This window comes from Ictidomys tridecemlineatus, chromosome X (genome assembly GCF_052094955.1).
Source record: "Ictidomys tridecemlineatus isolate mIctTri1 chromosome X, mIctTri1.hap1, whole genome shotgun sequence".
Taxonomy (NCBI): domain Eukaryota; kingdom Metazoa; phylum Chordata; class Mammalia; order Rodentia; family Sciuridae; genus Ictidomys; species Ictidomys tridecemlineatus.
In genome coordinates, this window is record NC_135493.1 from 78,949,844 (window position 1) to 78,970,284 (window position 20,441).

Genomic DNA, 20,441 nt, shown 5'->3' on the forward strand with positions numbered 1-20,441 from the left:
AACTTCTTTTTTTTGGTACCAGGGATTAAACTCAGGGGCAATTGACCACTGAGCCACATCCCCAGCCCCATTTTGTATATTTAGAGACAGGGTCTCACTGAGCTGCTTAGTACCAAGCATTTGCTGAGGCTGGCTTTGAACTCATGATCCTCCTGCCTCAGCTTCCCAAGCCACTGAGATTACAGGTGTGCGCCACCACACCTGGCTCAATATACTAGCTTCTAATCAATAACCATTTGGGCTGGGGATGTGGCTCAAGCGGTAGCGCGCTCGCCTGGCATGCGTGCGGCCTGGGTTCGATCCTCAGCACCACATACAAACAAAGATGTTGTGTCCGCCGAAAACTAAAAAATAAATATTAAAAAATTCTCTCTCTCTCTCAAATAAATAAATAAATAAATAAATAACCATTTGAATTAGCCTTGAAAAGAAGTGAGGAGCAGTTTTTAAAATCATTAAAAGAATTTCTTTCTGAAAAAGAAACAAAACAAACACAATATGCAGACAAGGAACTATATAAATATATATGGTCTAAAAGGTTTAATTATTTCATGTTATATAGATTTTTTAGATTAAATTAGATGATGTCAGAGTAATCCTAAAACGTGTTCCTGAAAAATCACATACTGCCGGGCACGGTGGCACAGCCTATAATCCTGCAGCTGGGGAGGCTGAGACAGGAGGATTTCAAGTACAAAGTCAGGTTCAGCAACTGTGAGGCACTAAGCAACTCAGTGAAACCCTGTCTCCAAATAAAACACAAAATAGGGCTAAGGATGTGGCTCAGTGATCCAGTGCCCCTGAGGTACAAAAAACAAAACAAAAACAAAAAACAAAAACAAAACCACATACTAATATTGTCCATTATACCATAATTATTTAAAATTAACTTTTTTGGTAGTTGTAGATGGACAGAATGCCTTTATTTTATTTGTTTATTTTTATGTTCCTCACACATGATAGGCAAGTGCTCTACCACTGAGCTACAGCTACAGCCCTTAAAATTAACTTTTATATGAACATATCTAAATTAAAACTATCTTTCCTTTAGAAGCCATGTATTTTCAACACCCACACACGCGCGTGCGCGCACACACACACACACACACACACACACACACACACACACACACAAATAAAATAAAGCAACATCAACTCTAGTTATTGTTAAATATAGGTAATTACTATGTAAATCCAGAATAAGATTCATACCTGTATGGATATCCATGATATTTAGATCTGAAAATAGACAACATCCAACTGAAGAATAACACAACAAGCCCAATACCAGCCATACACATTACTACAAAAAAACAAGAGTAAAATGGTCAGGATAAACATCATAAATAACCAGGTCATAAATCTTAGCCACACTTCCAAAGTAAAATGGGCTATAATTTACTAAGAACTTTCTAAGTTTTCATGCCCATTTTTTTTGTATTGGGGACTGGTCCCAGGGCACTCTACCACTGAACTACATCCCCAGACATTTTTTTTTTAACAGGGTATTGCCAGGATTGTGAGGCTGGCCTGGAATGTGCAATCCTTCTGCCTTAGCCTCTCAAGTAGCTTGGACTACAGGCATGCACCACCATGCCTGTTGACAATTAAATTTTAAAAATTTCTTTCTTTCTTTTTTTTTGGTACTAGGGATTGAACTCAGGGGCACTCAATCACTGAGCCACATCCCCAGCCCTATTTTGTAATTTATTTAAAGACAGGGTCTCACTGAGTTGCTCAGTGCCTCGCCATTGCTGAGGCTGGCTTTGAACTCCTGATCCTCCTGCCTCAGCCTCCTGATTCACTGGTATTACAGACAATTAACTTTTTAATCATAAAAGAAAACTGCTGGGCTGGGCATGTGGCTCATTTGAAGAATGCTTGCCTAGCATGCATGAGAACCTGGGTTCAATCACTGCTACTACAAAAAAAAGATGGATATGTATATTTCATTATAAATTACACTGTTAGCAACTTTCTGCAAGAAATGACCATGTGTGAATATTCGAATGCATAAAACGTCCACACAAACCAGCCAGGTATAGTGACTTGGGAGGCTGATAAGTGGCAAAGGACAAAAAGATAATTTACAAATGGGAAAACACAAATGAATAAATATTTAAGAAAATATTCAACTTCATAATAATCTAAGAACAAAACAATACAACATTTCCTCCTTATCTGATTAGCAAGTGTGTGTATATATATGTATGTGTGTGTGTGTGTGTGTGTGTGTGTATTTTAATGAGATAAACTAATGCTGATAAGATTGCAGTGAAATTTTATTTATTTTGGTACTGGGAATACAGGTGTGCACCACCATGCCTGGCTCCTGCCGTGAAATATTCTTAAATGCCATTAGTAAAAATGTAAATTATTACTCCAGTATGGTGGCTCTTGTGCTTGTAATCCCAGTGACTCAGGAGGATCGCAAATTCAAAGTCAGCCTCAACAACTTGGCTAGGCCCTAAGCAATTTTGTGAGACCTTGCTTGAAATAAAAATTCAAAAGTTCTGGGGGAGCTAGGGTTGTGGCTCAAGTGGGAGAGTGCTTGTCCAGCACATGTGAGGCACTGGGTTCGATCCTCAGCACCACATAAAAATAAAATAAAGATATTATATCCACCTAAAACTAAAAAATAAATATAGAAAAGTTCTGGGGATGTGGCTCAGTAGTTAAGTACCTCTGAGTTCAACTCCTGGTACCAAAATAAATAAATAGTATGAAATGAAGATGAAACATGTACCATGATCATTACTTTTATTCAATAAAAGAAAAAAAAATCCTAAACATTTCATAAAATCAGAATAGTTAGGTTATAATATAGAGTACAAATTGAAGATTATGTAGGAAAATATTTATTAATGATCTAATTCCAGTTTAAAAAGTATTGTGTCCAACTATAAATTTTTTTTTAAAAGTGGGTACAAGATTCAGAATTTAACACAGTCATTGTCAGTCATAGTTGAGCCTTTTTTTTTTAAAATTTTGTTTTTGGTACTGGGGATTAAACCCAAGGGTGCTTTACCACTGAGCTGCATTCCCAGTCCTAAATTGCTGAGCCTGGATTTGAACTTGTGATTATGGGTATGTGCCACCATGCCCTGCACTTAAGTTTATTTTTAAGTTTAATGCTTGCCCAATAAATATTTGAACAGATATTCTTTTTTTTTTTTTTGGCACCACGGATTAATTCAAGGGCACTTAACCACTGAGCCACATCCCCAGCCCTCTTTTGTATTTAATTTAGAGACAGGGTGTCACTGGGTTGCTTAGTGCCTTTGCTAAATTGCAGAGGCTGGTTTTGAACTTGAGATCCTCCTGCCTCAGTCTCACAAGTGGCTGGGATTATAGGTGTGCCATTGCACCTGGCCAGATACTCTTTTAATTAAATAAGATGATTCAAAAGTTCATATGGAAAAAGAAATAAGCAAGAATATTCAGGACAAAGCAAAGAGGAGGTTAGTTGATCCAGATCATTCTATATGTCAGAATACCTACTCTTCCATGCTACAACTTTCAGAGAATTATTTGTAGAAAAGTAAGCTTTACCTTATTTTTTTTGAGGGGGGTACCAGGGATTGAACTCAGTGGTGCCACATCCCCAGCCCTATTTTGTATTTTATTTAGAGACAGAGTCTCACTGAGTTGCTTAGTGCCTTGCTTTTGCTGAGGCTGGCTTTGAATTCGTGATCCTCCTGTCTCAGCCTCCAGAGCTGTTGGAATTATAGGCATGCGCCACCGTGCCCAGCATAATTTGTTTGTAACTTACGTTCCTTCCACATTGAGATAAAACAATCAGATCTAACAAGATATAATATTAATAGCAATGACTTTTAAACAGTATAGTGAAATTCTAAAACAAAATTATCTATTACCAAGGTGTTTTATTGGGGCCCTTGATGCCACATAGCTCAATCTGGTCCATATTTTTTTTTTCAAATTTTGCATGTAAAACATATAACTTGGGGGCTGGAGATGTAGCTCTGTGGTATAGCACCTGCCCAGCATGTGTGAGTTTCTCAGTTCTATCATAGCATAGTCTATGTATATCTCACACACACACACACACACACACACACACACACACACACACACACACAGTTTTAAAATAGTTTTATAAGTCAAAGGAAATATATTACAATATTAGTATAAGGTTTTTTTTTTTTTAGTGGTGAATAATGGGTAAAATTTCCCCAGATGTTTCATAATGTTTTTTCCACATAGACTTTACTGAGCATACATTACTTTTATAACAGTAAAAGACTAAGGGGACAAGTGATTAATTGATAATTCTTTTTTGTAGTAAATGCAGAAGTGTTACATCGTGACATATGATGACTTACTCTTTCGCTTTCCAATATCCATGTCAGAGGTAGCAGCTTCACATAAAAGCACCATCCCTAAAGTAACCCCACCATCTTAAAAAAAATTGTTAAAGGAACAATTCATAGGTACAAAGAAATACTACGTTACTATTCTAAGTTTCTCATGAAGAAAATAAAAATAAACAAATATAAAAGCTTCAACTCTTAATTATAATCAAATAAGTAAATTTGTGTACAGTGTGACACTCAAAATGAAAATATAATACAAAATTAAAATTGGAAGATTAATTCATTTGTGGAAAAGAAAATTCATATTTTAAAACAAACATCCTGTCTACAACATATGAAATATGAATTTTTCTGAAATTATACTTTGAAATAATGTGCCTGGACATTCGGCTATTGCTCCAAATCCATATATATATATTTTTGGTAATAGGAATTGAACCCAAATGCGCTTTGTCACTGAGCTTCATCCACAGCCCTTATATGCACCACTGTACTTGGTATCCATATACATTTTAAAATACTAGTCATTTTCAATATTTACACCTCCCAAAAAAGAACAAATGTGAAATATGCACAATTCAGAGAGAATACTAACACATTTTTATTTAGAAAATAATTTCTCCTAAATTTCAACAATTAACTTTTAAAGTACAAATTATTACTAAGATACCCAATTTAGTCCTAATAAAAAATGAAAATCCCACATGTGAAATGACCTTATTTTTATTCAGCTTAATAATAGAAGCAACATAAATATAAAATGGAACCACCCATGCAATAGGTAACACATTCCATGACTATTTTTTAAAATATTTTTTTAGTTGTCAATGGACCTTTATTTTATTTATTTGAATGTGGTGCTGAGAATTGAGCCCAGTACCTCATGCATGCTAGGCAAGTGTGCTACCACTGAGCCACCACTCCAGCCCACATCCCATGGCTAGTAGAAAAGAGAAATTCACCCTGTGATTTAATGAATATCAATAGCAGTAAAGAAAATCCCCAAATTAATTATGCATACACTCATGCACATTGCATGCTACTGCATGTGAGTATAATTAAGCAGAAAGGAAAAAAAAACATGTTCAGATGAGGCTTTGAATTTATAATTGGCTCTATAATCTGATTATTCATCTCTTCATTACCATCTTGCACTCTCTCTTCAACAGCCTCAATAGTCTCTTGTTAGGGAATAATGCCTATTCGTCATGTTTTAGTTGCTCAGCCAAGTGTCTTCTCCAGCATTTTATTTTTTCTTACTGAGGTTCTTTATATGCAGGTTGAAACAATGACTGATTATCTCTATAGGCTTTAGTTACCAGGCACTCTCTGATTAATGGGCTAAGACTTTTGGTTTTGGAAACTTGGAAGTGTTTGTCTTTGTATCCTGGCCTGAATGGTGTTTTTTTTTTTTTTTTTTTTTTTTTTTTTCAGTACTGGGGATTGATCCCAGTCAGGGTCTTGCTCATCCTAGGCAAGTGCTTTACCATTGAGCATCCCTAGCCCAAATGTATGCTGTTGCTGTGAATCAGCTTTTCATTTTTGCTATGTACTCCCAAAGTCTGTGTGTGCTATTCTCAGCAGTAAAGAGCTGTTATGCACGTCCATATTCACTGTTTAGTTTCATTTATTTATTCTTCTTTAACATTTATTTTTTAGTTATAGGTGGACACAATGTCTTTATTTTATTTTTTATTTGGTGCTGAGAATCGAACCCAGTGCCTTACGCATGGTAGGTGAACGCTCTACCTCTGAGCCACAACCCCAGCCCCATCATTTATTTATTCTTTCAATTTTTACTAACACTGCCTACTATATGGCAGGCATTATTAATTGCTATCATTACAAAGTTGAACAAAATGTAGACCCTCACATCTGGTTTTAGATGTCAGAAAGCGAATATTAGTGTGGTTTCAAAAAATAAAAAGTTTGCTCTGCCATTCAAGAGGATAGAAGAAACGACACATAAAGCAGCTGCAAAGTTCACAGGGAATATTTCTTCCTTGGATGTGGTGCAGCTGAAAACTGTCAAAATACCCCAGTCTTTGATTAACCACTGCTTTCTTACTAGAGAATACTGTTCTGTAAAATCATAAACTGTTTGGAGCTGGGGTTGTGGCTCAGTGTTAGAGCACTCGCCTAGCATGCACGAGGCACTGGGTTCGATCCTCAGCACCACATAAATGTAAAATAAAGATATTGTGTCCACCTAAAACTAAAAAAAAATATATTAAAAAAAGCATAAACTGTTTGAAATTATATAAGTATAAAACATTCCATACTTGCTGGAGGACCTGATTCACTCAAGTTTACAAGCACAATTTCTAAGTAGCCACAATTTAGAAACAGAGGTATAGAGCTTCAAACAAGACTTTTTTTTTTTTTTTTTGGTGGTAGTGCAGACTGAACTCAGGGCTTCATGCATGCTAGCCAATTACCCTACCATTGAGCTTCATCCCCAGCCCCAAACAAGCAGTTAAGATGAAAACCACACATTTATCTTAATTTTGTAGTTTCTTGGGAAACAGAACCATGGGCCTACTTAAAAGTTCAGATCTGATATTAATCCATTTATTCTCAAGCTTGTTGTCCCTGCTTTTTTTTTTTTTTTTGGTACCGGGGATTGCACTCAGGGGCACTTGACCAACTGAGCCACATTCCCAGCCCCATTTCATATTTTATTTAGAGACAGGGTCTCGCTGAGTTGCTTAGCACCTCACTTTTTGCTGAAGCTGGCTTTGAACTCATGATTCTCCTGTTTCAGTCTCCTGAGCTGCTGGGATTACAGGTGTGAGACACCATGCCCAGATTTTTCCCTTTTTTTTAATTTGAGTGGTGGGGATTGAACTCAAGGTCTTGTTCATGCTAGGCAAGTGCTCTACCATTGAGTTACATCTCCAGCCCCTTATTTTGATTTTAGCCTAACAAAAAAATGCTTCATTTAAATTTCACATAAATCCTTCCCTTCTTCCAAATCCGTATAACTCTTTGGTAAGAAGACATCTTTTGCTTCCTCGGCTCTGCAGTCTTCCTTGTTATCAATAAGCCAATAAATCTGGCTTTATCAGACAAGAGATTTGTCACAGGTGGGCTTTAGCTAACTGGGATAATTAAGATGGATGACACAAATAATATGGTTTCCAAAGGATATTATGACCTGCATTAGGAAAGCAGCCCCAAACAAAGAGAAAACTAGATTATGAGAAAATAGGCAAATCATAATGCAACAACAAAGACTTATTGTAAAAAGGATACTGAACAGAAGAACGATGTGTGTTTCAGCTACAAACTGGGCTTGGCTGCTTCCATGAATGTAATTCTGGTTCAAGGAGAAAAAATGGAATCTTTAAATATACATTAAATTCTAGCATCCTAACCTTAAATGGGCTATTTAAAATCCTATAAAATTATTAATTTCACTTGATGTATATATTTCGAGTCTATGACATTCATCAGTAAATAAATGACTTCTATAAAAGCAACTCTGTATTATTATCTATTTTTACATGTATGCATGGTATTGAGGATCAAACTTGATTTTCAGACAGGGTCTCACTAAGTTGGTGGAGGCTGGCCTTGAACTTTTGATATTTTTGCCTCCCCTCCTAAATTGCTAGGATTACAAATGTGTGCCATGATCCCTGGCCTATTTGCCTTTTGATTGTACATGTGTTTGCAATAACAAAATACATAAAAAAACTAGTATTCAAGTGTTCATAATGTAGACTTCATAAAGACATGTACCATGCTATTCTTAGTTATCAATATATCTGATATTTCTGAGCATACTGATTACAAACAGTAGATGCTCAAGTGCTTGATTAATTATTCTATTTAGCTTAAGATTTGACTTTCATTAGTAGACAGCTTAGTGAAAAGGGCTCACCAGGTAGGATATGGAACTTCCCACTTTTAAGAGCATTGCATCATCTTATAGTGAGTGAAGCTTGTTAATACAGAGAGATTGAAAAGTAAAGAAATCTGAGACTTCCCTTACCACATGTCCTGTGTGTGGATTCTTATGAGCATATGGTGGTCCTCTAATATGGTTCCACATTTGACCAGATGTCATAGCAAGCACAAAACACTAGGAGACAACAACAACAACAAAAAACAATGAAATATTCATGGTCAAGAAGGTCCCACCTTGATTAGACTACTAGGTATAATAAAAAGTACATCTGTTCAAATAATACATGAAATAATTTTCAGATAAATAAAGGTTCATCAATGTCTAAAAAATTGTTTTTAAAAATTATAACCAAGCTGTCAAATTTCAAAATTGAATTATTGAAAAGACTTTTTAGAAGAATATTTTTTAAAGAGCTGCAAATTTTCAGAGATGACATTCTCATGTTTAGGTTGAATAAAAAGCAGATACATTCCACTCTTTGAAGGTAGGGCCATCCTAATGAGATAATGGAGGAAATACACTGATCATAAGGCAGAAAATAAAAATATACAAAATCATTTCCCTCAGGTAAGAAATAAATGAAATGGTTCTTATATAAATGAAAGCTAACCTAAAAATACATCATTAGGAGTTTTATCAAAATTATTTTTTCTTCTAAAATTCACTCACCAAAGCTGCAAAAGCCCATCCAGTTTTATTAAAGAGAAATTCCATATTGCTTCTTCGAAGATACACAAGTCCACCAATAACAGCCAAGAGCAATCCCAACATAAGGGGACCAGCATAATTTGGGGGTCTAATTACTCTAATCTAATGGAAAGGAGATAAAAACATTTTAAAGTATAAAATTTATTTACTAATTAAATAATAATGAAAAGAAAGTTAGTGTGGTTATTTTCAGAAAAATATATTTTTCCTTTATTCTAATCAAAACAGTCTATACAGTATCTTAAAATGGGATGGAAGAAGTATAGTATTTTGTTTAGTCACAATGTAACATCCAAATAAGAAGGATCAGACAAGTTCTGCTAGATAGCTCATAGACTTATGAAGCCCAAGAGAGTGGTTTCTATGTTGAATTCAATAGGGTAACAGAGCATGTTCTGTAATTTCAGGATGATTCTGTTAAATGCTACTCATGAAAGAAATCCCACACCACTTCAGTAATATTCAAACAAGACCAATTACAGCCTCCCAGTAATAATAAAAGGGGACAATGGCAAAGTAACTGTCTTTTTTTATTGGTTCCTTTTAGTTATACATGACAGTAGAATCTATTTTGATATAATTATATAAGCATGGAATATATTATATTCTAATAAAGACCCCATTCTTGTGGATAGACACAATGGTAGGATTCACTGTGGTGGGCAAAGTAACTGTCTACAAGTTAGGGAAACTTACATTGACATCAGTTCTGTCTGCAATCCACCGGGCAATCTGTTCAGCCGAAAAGCCCCTCACTTGTAACTCATATGTATCACCCCGTTTGGGTTTCCCTTTTGCAGGAAAGTTGATGAAAGTTGGAGCTGAATTCATGTTTAGCTGAATAAAGAGTAGATCATGGAAATATTAGTTACCAAACAAATAATCTTAATAGAACTAATGTTAAAAAAAATAGGTATTTTAGGTTTAGACAGGTTAAGTGATTTAACTAAGGAAAAGGGTAGATGAGGATTCAAACACAGGGTATGTGTGACCTTAAATATTATACTTTATTAATAAAATTTGAACTTCTAGTTAAAAAATGTACATGTTACTCCATTATATTGGGAAACTTCGAATACAGAGATATTTTAATCTGTTCAGAGAGAATATGCAAAAATACATTCATGACCACTGAAATGGTCATATGTAGCTGAAGAAGGTCCAAATAAAATACTTTCTCAATTTGAAGAAAATGAGATCAGGATAATGCTCAAAAATTGTAGTGAAACCAATACAAAATGGTAGCCATATGCTGAAATAGTCAATTCTAAGGAAGTTTCATAAATGTTTACTGATGAGCATCACATTTCACTACTCTCATCACGAGACCATATGCTTGAAAAGACAACACTGGAATTTCTAAGGGAAAAAAACAACAACCCATTATATCTTTCCTAACTTGATCACTATACTTGTGGGAAAGAGAAAGTCTGACTAAGCCCTGGGGACATATCCTAACTAACAGATGCAAGCCTTCAGATCCCCTCAATGGAGACTAATTCTAAAATAGAGACTGTTGTAAAAAACAATGATAGCTGGTCATGTTGGCACATGCTAATAATCCCAGTGACTCACAAGGTTAAGACAGGAGGATCACAAATTTGAGCCCAGCCTGGGCAATTTAGTAAGAACTTATTCAAAATAAAGAACAAAAATGACAAGAAAAAAATGGCAAGGAGTGGGCTGGGGATATAGCTCAGTTGGTAGAGTGCTTGCCTCACATGAACAAGGCCCTGGGTTCAATCCTCAGAACCACCAAAAAAAAAAAAAAAAAAGGCAAGGAGTGTAGCTCAGTGGCAAAGTGCCTCTGGGTGGTTCAATCCACAGTACCATACACACACACACAAAAACCCACAATTATAGCTTTAAAATATCAGTCAATAAGATAATAAAACTCTTTTGCTTTGGTTCTGTACTAACCCTTTATGTAATAACCTTCCCTCAATGGTTTTCTTTTTTGGTACCTGGGATTGAATCTAAGGGTGGTTAACCACTGAGGATGGCTCTGAACTTGTGATACTCCTGCCTCAGCCTCCTGAACTGCTGGGAATACATGCTTGCACCACCATGCCCCACTTTTTTTTTCAATACTGGGGAGTAATCACAGGGACTCCCATATGCTAGGCAATTCTTTTGTTGTTGTGTGGTACTGAGATTGAACCAAGGGGCTCTCTAACACTGAGTGGTATTGCCAGCCCCTTTTCTTATTTTGAAACACTCTTGAGGCTGGCCTCAAACTTCTGATCCTCCTGCATCAGCCTCCTGAGTCACTGGTTTTACAGACATGCACTAGCATGCCTGGACCCTTCTTGGTTTTTTAAAATTTTAATGAGGCAGGACTTTGGTAAATTGACTAAGATGGTCTTAAACGTGCAATCCTCTTGCCTCAGTCTCCTGAGTAGCTGGGATAAAATATGGGCACCACCACACTAGATTATAACAATAACCTTTTTAAATATTTTTTGTAGTTGTACACAATAACTTTTATTTATTTTTATGTAGTGCTGAGGATCAAACCCAGGGCCTTGCACATGCGAGGTGAGCGCTTTGCTCTACCGCTGAGCCATAACCCCAGCCCCAACAATAACCTGTTAACAGTACATTTCTAGGTTTTCCCCATAAGGCAAGAAGGTATACTGACTAGTGGATATAATTATTTTGGTCTCTTTGACTGCATAATATGGTGAATTAATAGATTAGCCCTTTTGTTTCCAATGTCCATGTATTTTTATGATGTGGCAAAGTGCACAGTATCTCCAGAAGTAGATGAAATCTGGCAACACTGGTAAAATTAAATTTTTGTGCCTGAAAAGCTAAGTATCAGATCTTGCAAAGTGTTCACTCTAACAAATACTGTCCAAATTTTAAGCCAAACTTTTCAACTCTTTGTTTACTTAGACCACCTTTCGAGTTTTGAAAATGTGTGTATAAAAAGCTAAATAATTCCACAAATGTATATGCTACCATTCTTTTTTTAAAAAAAAATATTTATTTATTTAGTTAGTTTTAGTTATCGGCAGACACAACATCTTTGTTTGTATGTGGTGCTGAGGATCGAACCTGGGCCGCACCCATGCCAGGCAAGCACGCTACCGCTTGAGCCACATCCCCAGTCCTATGCTACCATTCTTAAACCTCTAAAATGGGGGGCTGGGGTTGTGGGTCAGTGGTAGAGTGCTCACCTAGCATGCACAAGGCACTGGGTTTGATCCTCAGCACCACATAAATGTAAAATAAAGATATTGTGTCCACCTAAAACTTAAGATGCTAGGTGCCATGGAATACGCCTATAATCCCAGGAACTCAGGAGGATGAGGCAGGAGAATACCAAGTTTGAGGCCAGCCTCAAACTTAGTGAGGCCCTCAGTAACTTAGTAAGACCCTGTCTCAAAATAAAAAATAAAAGGGGCTGGGGGTTGGGGATGTAGCTCAGTGATAAAGCACCCCTGGGCTAAATTCTTAGTAAATACAAAAAAAAAAAAAAAAGCTATTCAAGGTAGAAGAAATTTGGTTTTGTATTTTTACAAATTATTAACAGAAGCTATGTGTCTCTTAGGGGTCTGGGGATATAGCTTAGTTGATAGAGTGCTTGCCTCACATGCACGAGGTCCTGGATTCAATCCCCAGCACCACACACAAAAAAGAAGTTATGTATACCTTGTTAAAATAGTTAAAAATTTTAATTTCTAAAACAATCCCAGCTTGAACAGTAGAGAATAAGAAAATGATTTCTTTCTCTCATTCTATTTCCTTCCTTCCTCTCTTCCTCCCCTCCTTTTCTCTGTGCTGGGGGACTGAACTCAGTGCTTTGTGTTAATTAAGTATGAGCATGTGTTCTATAGCTAAAGTATAAGTCTAGCCCTGAGAAGGCAATTTGTTCCTTTTCTTTTACTGGGGATTTAACCCAAGGGCAACTTACCACTGAGCTACATTCCCAGCCCTTTTTAAAAAATTAAAAAAAAAATTTTCTTGTTATTGTAGATGGACACAATACCCATACTTTATTTATTTATTTAAAAAATTTTTTCAGTTGTTGATAGATCTTTATTTTATTTATATGTGGTGTTAAGAATCGAACCCAGTGCCTCACACATGCCAGGCAAGTGAGCTACTGCTGAGCCATAGCCCCAGCCCCTGTTTATTTATTTTTATGTGGTGCTGAGGATCGAACCTAGTGCCTCCCACATGCAAGGCAAGTACTCTACCACTGAGCTATAACCCCAGCTCCCTCTTTATAAAAAATTTTTGAGACAGGGTCTCACTAAGTTGCTTAGGACCTCACTAAATTGCTGAGGCTAGACTTGAACTTGCAATCCTCCAGCCTCAGACTCCCAAGTCTCTGGGATAACAGACATGAACCACCATGACCAGCCATAGAAGGCAATTTCTTAAACTCTAGAAATTGTTTCCTTTGGTCTAACAAAACCTAAACATACTAACCTTTTATAAATATGCTGATTTTGATTTATGGAGATGGCTATTTGAGAATATAATATAAACTGCACAATATTTTATTATAAAATAGGCACATTAAGCCATTTTTATCAACATTTATATGTGCTTAGCAGTAATAGGTACTAGATTTCTTTCTTTCTTTCTGTGGTACAGAAGATTGAAACCAGGGGTATTTAACTACTGAGCCACATCTCCAGCCCTTTTTGTAAATATTTCTTTTTAGTTATAGATGGACACAGTACCTTTATTTATTATTTATTTTTATGTAGTGCTGAGGATCAAACCCAGTACTTCACATGTGCTAGGCAAGTGCTCTTATAACCCTAAACCCTCAGCCCTTTTTTATATTTTATTTAGAGACAGGATCTCACTGAGTTGCTTAGGACCTCACAAAGTTCCTGAGACTGGCCTAGAACTCATGATCCTCCTGCCTCAGCCTCCTGAGCCACAGGGATTAAAGGTGTGAGCCACTGTGCCTGGCTAGGTACTGGATATTGATTGCCATTAAGTAAGTTACTGTATTCTGAAAAACACTGTCAAAACAAATATAGTTCTATTTCTATTATCTATAAGATAATATATGTAAGTGTATAACAGAAATAAAAGTAGTGTGACAATACAAAAAAAGAGGTGACTCACTTTTCATCTGGAGGATTTGAAAAGGTCTAAAGGAAATATCTGAAATCAAGCTTAAAATGTAAGGAGAATTTTGAGAGAGGAAAGGGCAAAGGAAAGAAAGGTTACCTCATGTTGTTAGAAATTAACAATCAACGGTGCTGATATAAGATAGTGTGTGAGCTGGATGTGGTGGTGCACATCTGTAATCCCAGCAGCTTAGGAGGCTGAGGCAGGAGGATCCTGAGTTCAAAGCCAGCCTCAGCAAATGCTGAAGCACTAAGCAACTCAGTGAGACCCTGTCTCTAAATAAAATACAAAATAGGGCTGGGGATGTGGCTCAGCGGTTGAGTATCCTTGAGTTCAATCCCCAGGACTCATCCCTCAAGAAAGATAGTGTGTTATATAATGATTATGCCTCATGATTTATTTTTATTTTTTTTAAAGAGAGAGAGGAGAGAGAGAGAGAGAGAATTTTTAATATTTATTTTTTTAGTTCTTGGCAGGCACAACATCTTTGTTGGTATGTGGTGCTGAGGATCGAACCCGAGCCTCACGCATGCCAAGCAAGCGCGCTACCGCTTGAGCCACATCCCCAGCCCTGCCTCATGATTTAGAGAGGCCTTAAGCAACCTAGCAAGACCCTGTCTCAAAAAAAAAAAAAAAAGGTTGGGGATGTGGCTCAGTGGTTCAGCATCCCTGGGTTCATTCCCAGGTATAAAATAAAATTAAGGAAAAGATAAGGAATTCTGACCTTTGTCTATACATCTTTTCTTGTGCTGGGAACTGAGCCCAGGGCATTACACATGCTAAGCACCACACTCAGGGTGTACAGCTCAGTAGTTGAACACTTGCCTACCACAAATGAGGCATGAGGAACCCAATCCTAAGTTGTATCCCCTACACCACTCAAAAAAAAAAAAAATTACATGGAATCTAGCCAAAATGCTTCATTAAGTAAATAATTTGGGAAATTCTATGTATTAGAGCCCCTTGTTGGAAAGGAAAATATAACACATATAGCATGTTAAAGTCTCTGAGAATTTCTGTGTTGGTAGACAATTATCCATGAGTTTCCTCCAGTTTTTGCATATTTTTTTGGGCAAAGTCATTGATTGCCTTTTTGTTCTGGACAATCTTTTCAAGGATATTTGCATAACCTTGGAAGAGAGAGATGGAGCCCCTCTTCGAAGCAAAGGGTAGGTATGTTTAATATCCTTAGAAACATTTGGGTTCCCAGGAATTGGTGGGCCTCTTCCAAAATGCATCTCATTGGCCCTCTCTGCATATGCCATGTGGGGCTTGGGGAACCTGTGCAATAAATGTGCTGATTTTCTGAATACTTGCTGTTGTTATGAGTATTAAAGTCCTTTATCTCTGACCCAGGAGTATTATATCTTTGGCCAGCATCCATGAAACTGTGGCAGGTTAACTTGTTAGCTTGAAAGTAGGGTTAAACCTCAGACCCCTCACAGTTCTTGAATCCTGAAGTAAAAAAAAACAGTTTAATGTTTAAACTAGTGTTTTCTAAATTTAAAGATTTCCCTAAGAATTCTATTAATACCTTGTAGAAAAGATTCCAGTATTTTCTAGCAGGAAATATAGAGAGAGTGCTTCATGGAAGGTTAAGAGGACTGGTTAAAAGGCAACTGCAAGGCTCAGCAGTAGAGCACTTGCCTAGCACGGGCAAGGCCCTGGGTTAGATCCTCAGCACCACATAAAAATAAATAAATAAAATAAAATAAAGGTATTGTGTTCAACTACAACTAAAATATAAATATTTTTTTAAAAAGGCAACTTGGGCTGGGGTTGTGGCTCAGAGGTAGAGGGCTTGCCTAGCATGCGTGAGGCACTGGGTTCGATCCTCAGCACCACATAAAAAAAATAAAGTAAAATAAAGATGTCAACCTACAACTAAAAAATAAATGTTCAAAAAAAAAAAAAAAAGCAACTGCATCAGCTGGGTACAATGGTGCATGCCTGTAATCCCAGCTGCTTGGGAGGATAAGGCGGGAGGATCACAAGTTCAAAGCCAGCTTCAGCAACTTAGCAAGGCCCTAGGCAATTTAATAAGAACCTGTCTCAAAAAAAAAAAAAAAAAAACTGGGGATGTGGCTCAGTGGTTAAGTGCCTCTGGGTTCAATTCCTGGTACCAACCCCACCCCAAAACAAAAAAGCAACTGCATTAATTCAAACAAGAGATGATGAGGGCATTGGAATAAAAAGGGATAATATCTATGACAGATGCTGTACAAGAAAATGAAGAAGACAAAAGTGTTTCTAATGATGTGGAACACAGGGAGACCGGAGTTAGATAGAAGTGGGAGAGATGGGAATTTAATTTGGTACAAAATGAAGTTTTGGTTTCAGCAGACATTCATGTGAAGATGTATATAGCAAGGAGTTACATGCAGATTTTTAAAAATTCAATTATACTGAGTAGAACATGTTCAACTATGAGTTAGACAAACTTATAAACAAAGACAAAATTGAATCTATATCCCTGAGTGTTTATATATAAAAGAAAAAAAACTAATAGAGGCTGAAGTTGAGGATATAGATGTGAAACCTCATGACTGCAAAGCAGAAGGGTATGGTATCCAGTCCACAGGAAAAAAAGTTCGTCTTTGAATAACAGGAAGGATCTTTTCCACTAACACAAGAGGCAAGAGGATAAAGGCAGGTTGAACTAAGGACTTCAGTAGTATATAATGGTGACATAATGGTAGCATTCATGTTTTCATTTAAAAGTTACTTTATAAGTTATTCACTTGAAATGGTTAAAATGGTAAGTTTTTTATTATGTATATTTTACCACAATAAAATATGTGAAAGTTAGGGCTGGGATTGTGGCTCAGTGGCAGAACGCTTGCCTAGCACGTGTAAGGCACTGGGTTTAATCCCCAGCACCACATTAAAAAACGAACAAACAAACAAACAAAAAAACCCAGATAAATAAAGGTATTGTGTCCATCTATAACTAAAAATTTTTTAAATGTATAAGTTAAATATATGTATATTACTTGATTACTACCCAATTTCCACATTCTAACAGATTAGCACTAATTATTATCTTTTATGCTTAGCTCAAGTTTAGCTTTTAGTTCACCAACTATTCTAAATCTTAACCTGAGCAGTCCTATTTAAGTTCTTGTAGTCAAGTGATAATGCATTCTACTTTATTCATATTTTAATTATTCCTATAAGAGAATAAAGATCTTACCATCTGAAATACATCAGAGCCTTCATCAAAATCCACCATGGCAAAAAATATTCTGTTGGTAAATGCACTGGAATATCGCCAAGAGTTTGCTAGGATCTGGAATTCTTCATCAGCTTGCCTGGATACAATCAGATTTGTGAAGACAACATTTAAAACAATTTCCAAAATCATTCTAGTTCATCATCAGTAAAAAAGCACAGTTCAACTAAACATTTTTTTTCTTTTTTTTTTCAACTAAGCATTTTTTCAATGGGAGAGATATTAAAAATCATTGATTTACATCAGGCTCTGCTGACAAAGTTAGGATAAACCTTGTTTGGCCTAAGAGAAGCCTTATCCCAAGTGTTGGAGATTTCCCAGAAATTAGTAATTACCACACTACATTTCATACTTTGAACCTGTTTTTTATTCTAATGCTCTTTCAGTAATCACTGGAAAAATCTAGGTATTTGTCTCTACACCAATTTTGAGATGGGGTCTTGCTACATTGTCCATCCCAGCCTCAAACTCCTGGGCTCCAGCTATCCTCCTGCCTCAGTATCCCCAGTGTTGGGACTCAAGGCTTACACTACTACACCCAGTTTCTATACTTTTCTGTTGGTAGTGCTGGGGATCCAACCCAGTGCCCAAGTGCTCAATCACCAAGCTACATCCCCAGCCCTATCAATAATTTTTAATACCCTAAGTTATTTCTAAGAATTCAAAGATAAGGTAAAAGTATTTTCCCTAGAGAATGAGGAAAAACAGTACTAATCCACTTAAAAAATATAAAGATGCTACTTGATAAAAAGTACAATCAGATGAATTATTAGGATGAAAGATAAGCCTATGGAATTAAAATTAATTAAAACCTTAAATCATCTTTGACTTTTCCCATATCTCCCATACACTTTCAGTTTGTAAGATCTGTCAATTATTTATTTGTGATTAACTTTCCTATTTGTTTCTTTTAGTGCTGGTGAACCCAGGGCCTTGTGCTTGCTAACCACAAATTCTACTGCTGAATTACAAACATCCTCAGCTACTCGTGTTTATTGCTATTATCTAGGGTCAGAACCTTAATATCTAATAGGATATTAAAATACTAACTCTACTTTCTCTTGCTGTAATCATTCTTACACTGTAATATACAGTGTTCTTCTTAAATTACTAATATCCTGAAACTCTTCCTCTTCTCAGAAACCATTATTAAGGGCTGGGGATGTGGCTCGGGCGGTGGCGCGCTCGCCTGGTATGCGTGCGACCCGGGTTCGATCCTCAGCACCACATAACAACAAAGATGTTGTGTCCGCCGAGAACTGAAAAATAAATATTAAAAATTCTCTCTGTCTCTCTCTCCTCTCTCATTAAAAAAAAAAAGATCTGTTTAAAAAAAAAAAAAGAAACCATTATTACTGCTATATTGCCTTTGAAATAGTCTCCAAGCTCTATTTAAGGTTATCACCTAACTCTGAATAGTGCATCTAGCTTTTATTTGGTCATATTACTAACCAATATCAAACAGTATTCCTTGATTCCAGCACCTATCTCTGTATTCGTGAGCACATCAGTGCTTCCAACCATAATATCCTGCCTCTATCTAAAACTGATCTGTTTCTATAATCCTAGAACAAGTCCTATGTCCTCCATTACAACAATCCTAACCTAACCACTCCTGTTATGTGTGTTTCCTGAAATTTTATAGTATTCATGATACATAAGGTTCACCTTGCTAGATGTGGTGGTGCATTCCTGTAATCCCAGCTACTTGGGAAGCTGAGGCAGGAATATTATTGCAAGTTTGAGGCTAATCTGGGCAATTTAATGAGACCCTGTCTCAAAAATATAAAAAGGGCTGGAAATATAGCTCAGTGGTAGAACATCCCTGAATTCAATCTCTAGTACTTGAAGAAAGCAAAAATGTTCCTCTGGTACTTAATAATAGATTGTCTTATAACGCCAGCTAAATTTTCATGTGTGTATCTCAATTCCCTAACCCAATGATAACAGTAAGAGGTCTTTCCTGACAGCATAAAAACTACAGTATTATTCATATTGCAGTTGCTTTTTTTTTGGTACCAGGGATTGAACTGAGGAACACGCAATCACTGAGCTACATCTCCACTCTATTTTATATTTTATTTAGAAACAGGGTCTCACTGGGTTGCTTAGCACCTTGTCATTGCTGAGGCTGGCTGTGAACTCATGATCCTCCTGCCTCAGCCTCCCGAGTTCCTGGGATTACAGGTTTGCCACTACATGTGGCCTTAATTTTTATTTGTTGAATGAGTTTAAGAAATTGTGAGTTAATTTTATTTATTAATTAATTTCCAGGGGTTGAACCCAGGAGCACTTTACCACTGAGCTATATCCCTAGTTCTTTTTATTTTATTTTTTTATTTTGAGACAGAGTCTCACTAATTTACTAAGAGTCTCACTAAGTTGCTAAGGGTAGCCTCAAATTTGCGATCTCCCTGCATCATCCTCCTTAGTGGCTGGAATTATAAGTGTATACCACTGCATCTGGCAAATATGAGTTAATTTTAAATTTGATCTTATAGAAAGATACCAGTAAAACAGTGGTTAGTAAGGATTCCATTAATTTGCATTTAATATGGAATTATGAAAGAGTTTGTATTTATACTGACATTTTTGTATACTCCTGATTGCTACTAAGTAAACTGAATTAAAAGTATTTCTTTTTTAAAAAATATTTTTTTAGTTGTAGTTAGACACAATGCCTTTATTTTATTTATTTTTACATGGTGCTGAGGATGGAACCCAGTGCCTCCCATGTGCTAGGCAAGTGCTCTACTGCTGAGCCACAACCCCAGCCTCCCTATTTCTTTTCTTTTTAATATTTTTGATGTTGATGAACCTTTACTTTATTCATTTATTTGTATGCAGTGCTGAGAATCAAACCTAGTGCTTCACACATGCTAGACAAGTGCTCAATTAGCCCAATTAGAAGTATTTCTAAAGTTTATTCAGAGTTAATACCTACTCCTTTTTCCTTCTTCTATTTACTTTTAATTTATATCCAGCATTCATCCCCCCAAATAAGCACTATGGAGTCAAATACCTTGACTAGCCCCTATCTCCAGTGAGAAAATGCTTTCAGTTAACAAGGTATATAGGCTGCCAGTACTTGGAAAGACTTCAAGTTTTTACTGAACTAGTTTTACATAGAGGAGCTTTGCCATTTTATTTA

General features: G+C 36.4%; 1 protein-coding gene across 1 annotated transcript in view; it reads right to left on the reverse strand.

Annotated features, from left to right (window-relative positions):
- Magt1 (magnesium transporter 1) overlaps window positions 1-20,441 on the reverse strand; it is a 41,086-nt gene that overhangs the window by 4,908 nt on the left and 15,737 nt on the right. The window contains exons 3-9 of the mRNA XM_078034735.1: window positions 17,252-17,369; window positions 9,655-9,795; window positions 8,920-9,060; window positions 8,335-8,424; window positions 7,593-7,656; window positions 4,347-4,421; window positions 1,213-1,303 (exon numbers count right to left, since the gene is read on the reverse strand). Of these exons, the coding sequence (XP_077890861.1) occupies window positions 1,213-1,303; window positions 4,347-4,421; window positions 7,593-7,656; window positions 8,335-8,424; window positions 8,920-9,060; window positions 9,655-9,795; window positions 17,252-17,369 (720 nt within the window). The remainder of the gene's footprint in view (window positions 1-1,212; window positions 1,304-4,346; window positions 4,422-7,592; window positions 7,657-8,334; window positions 8,425-8,919; window positions 9,061-9,654; window positions 9,796-17,251; window positions 17,370-20,441) is intronic.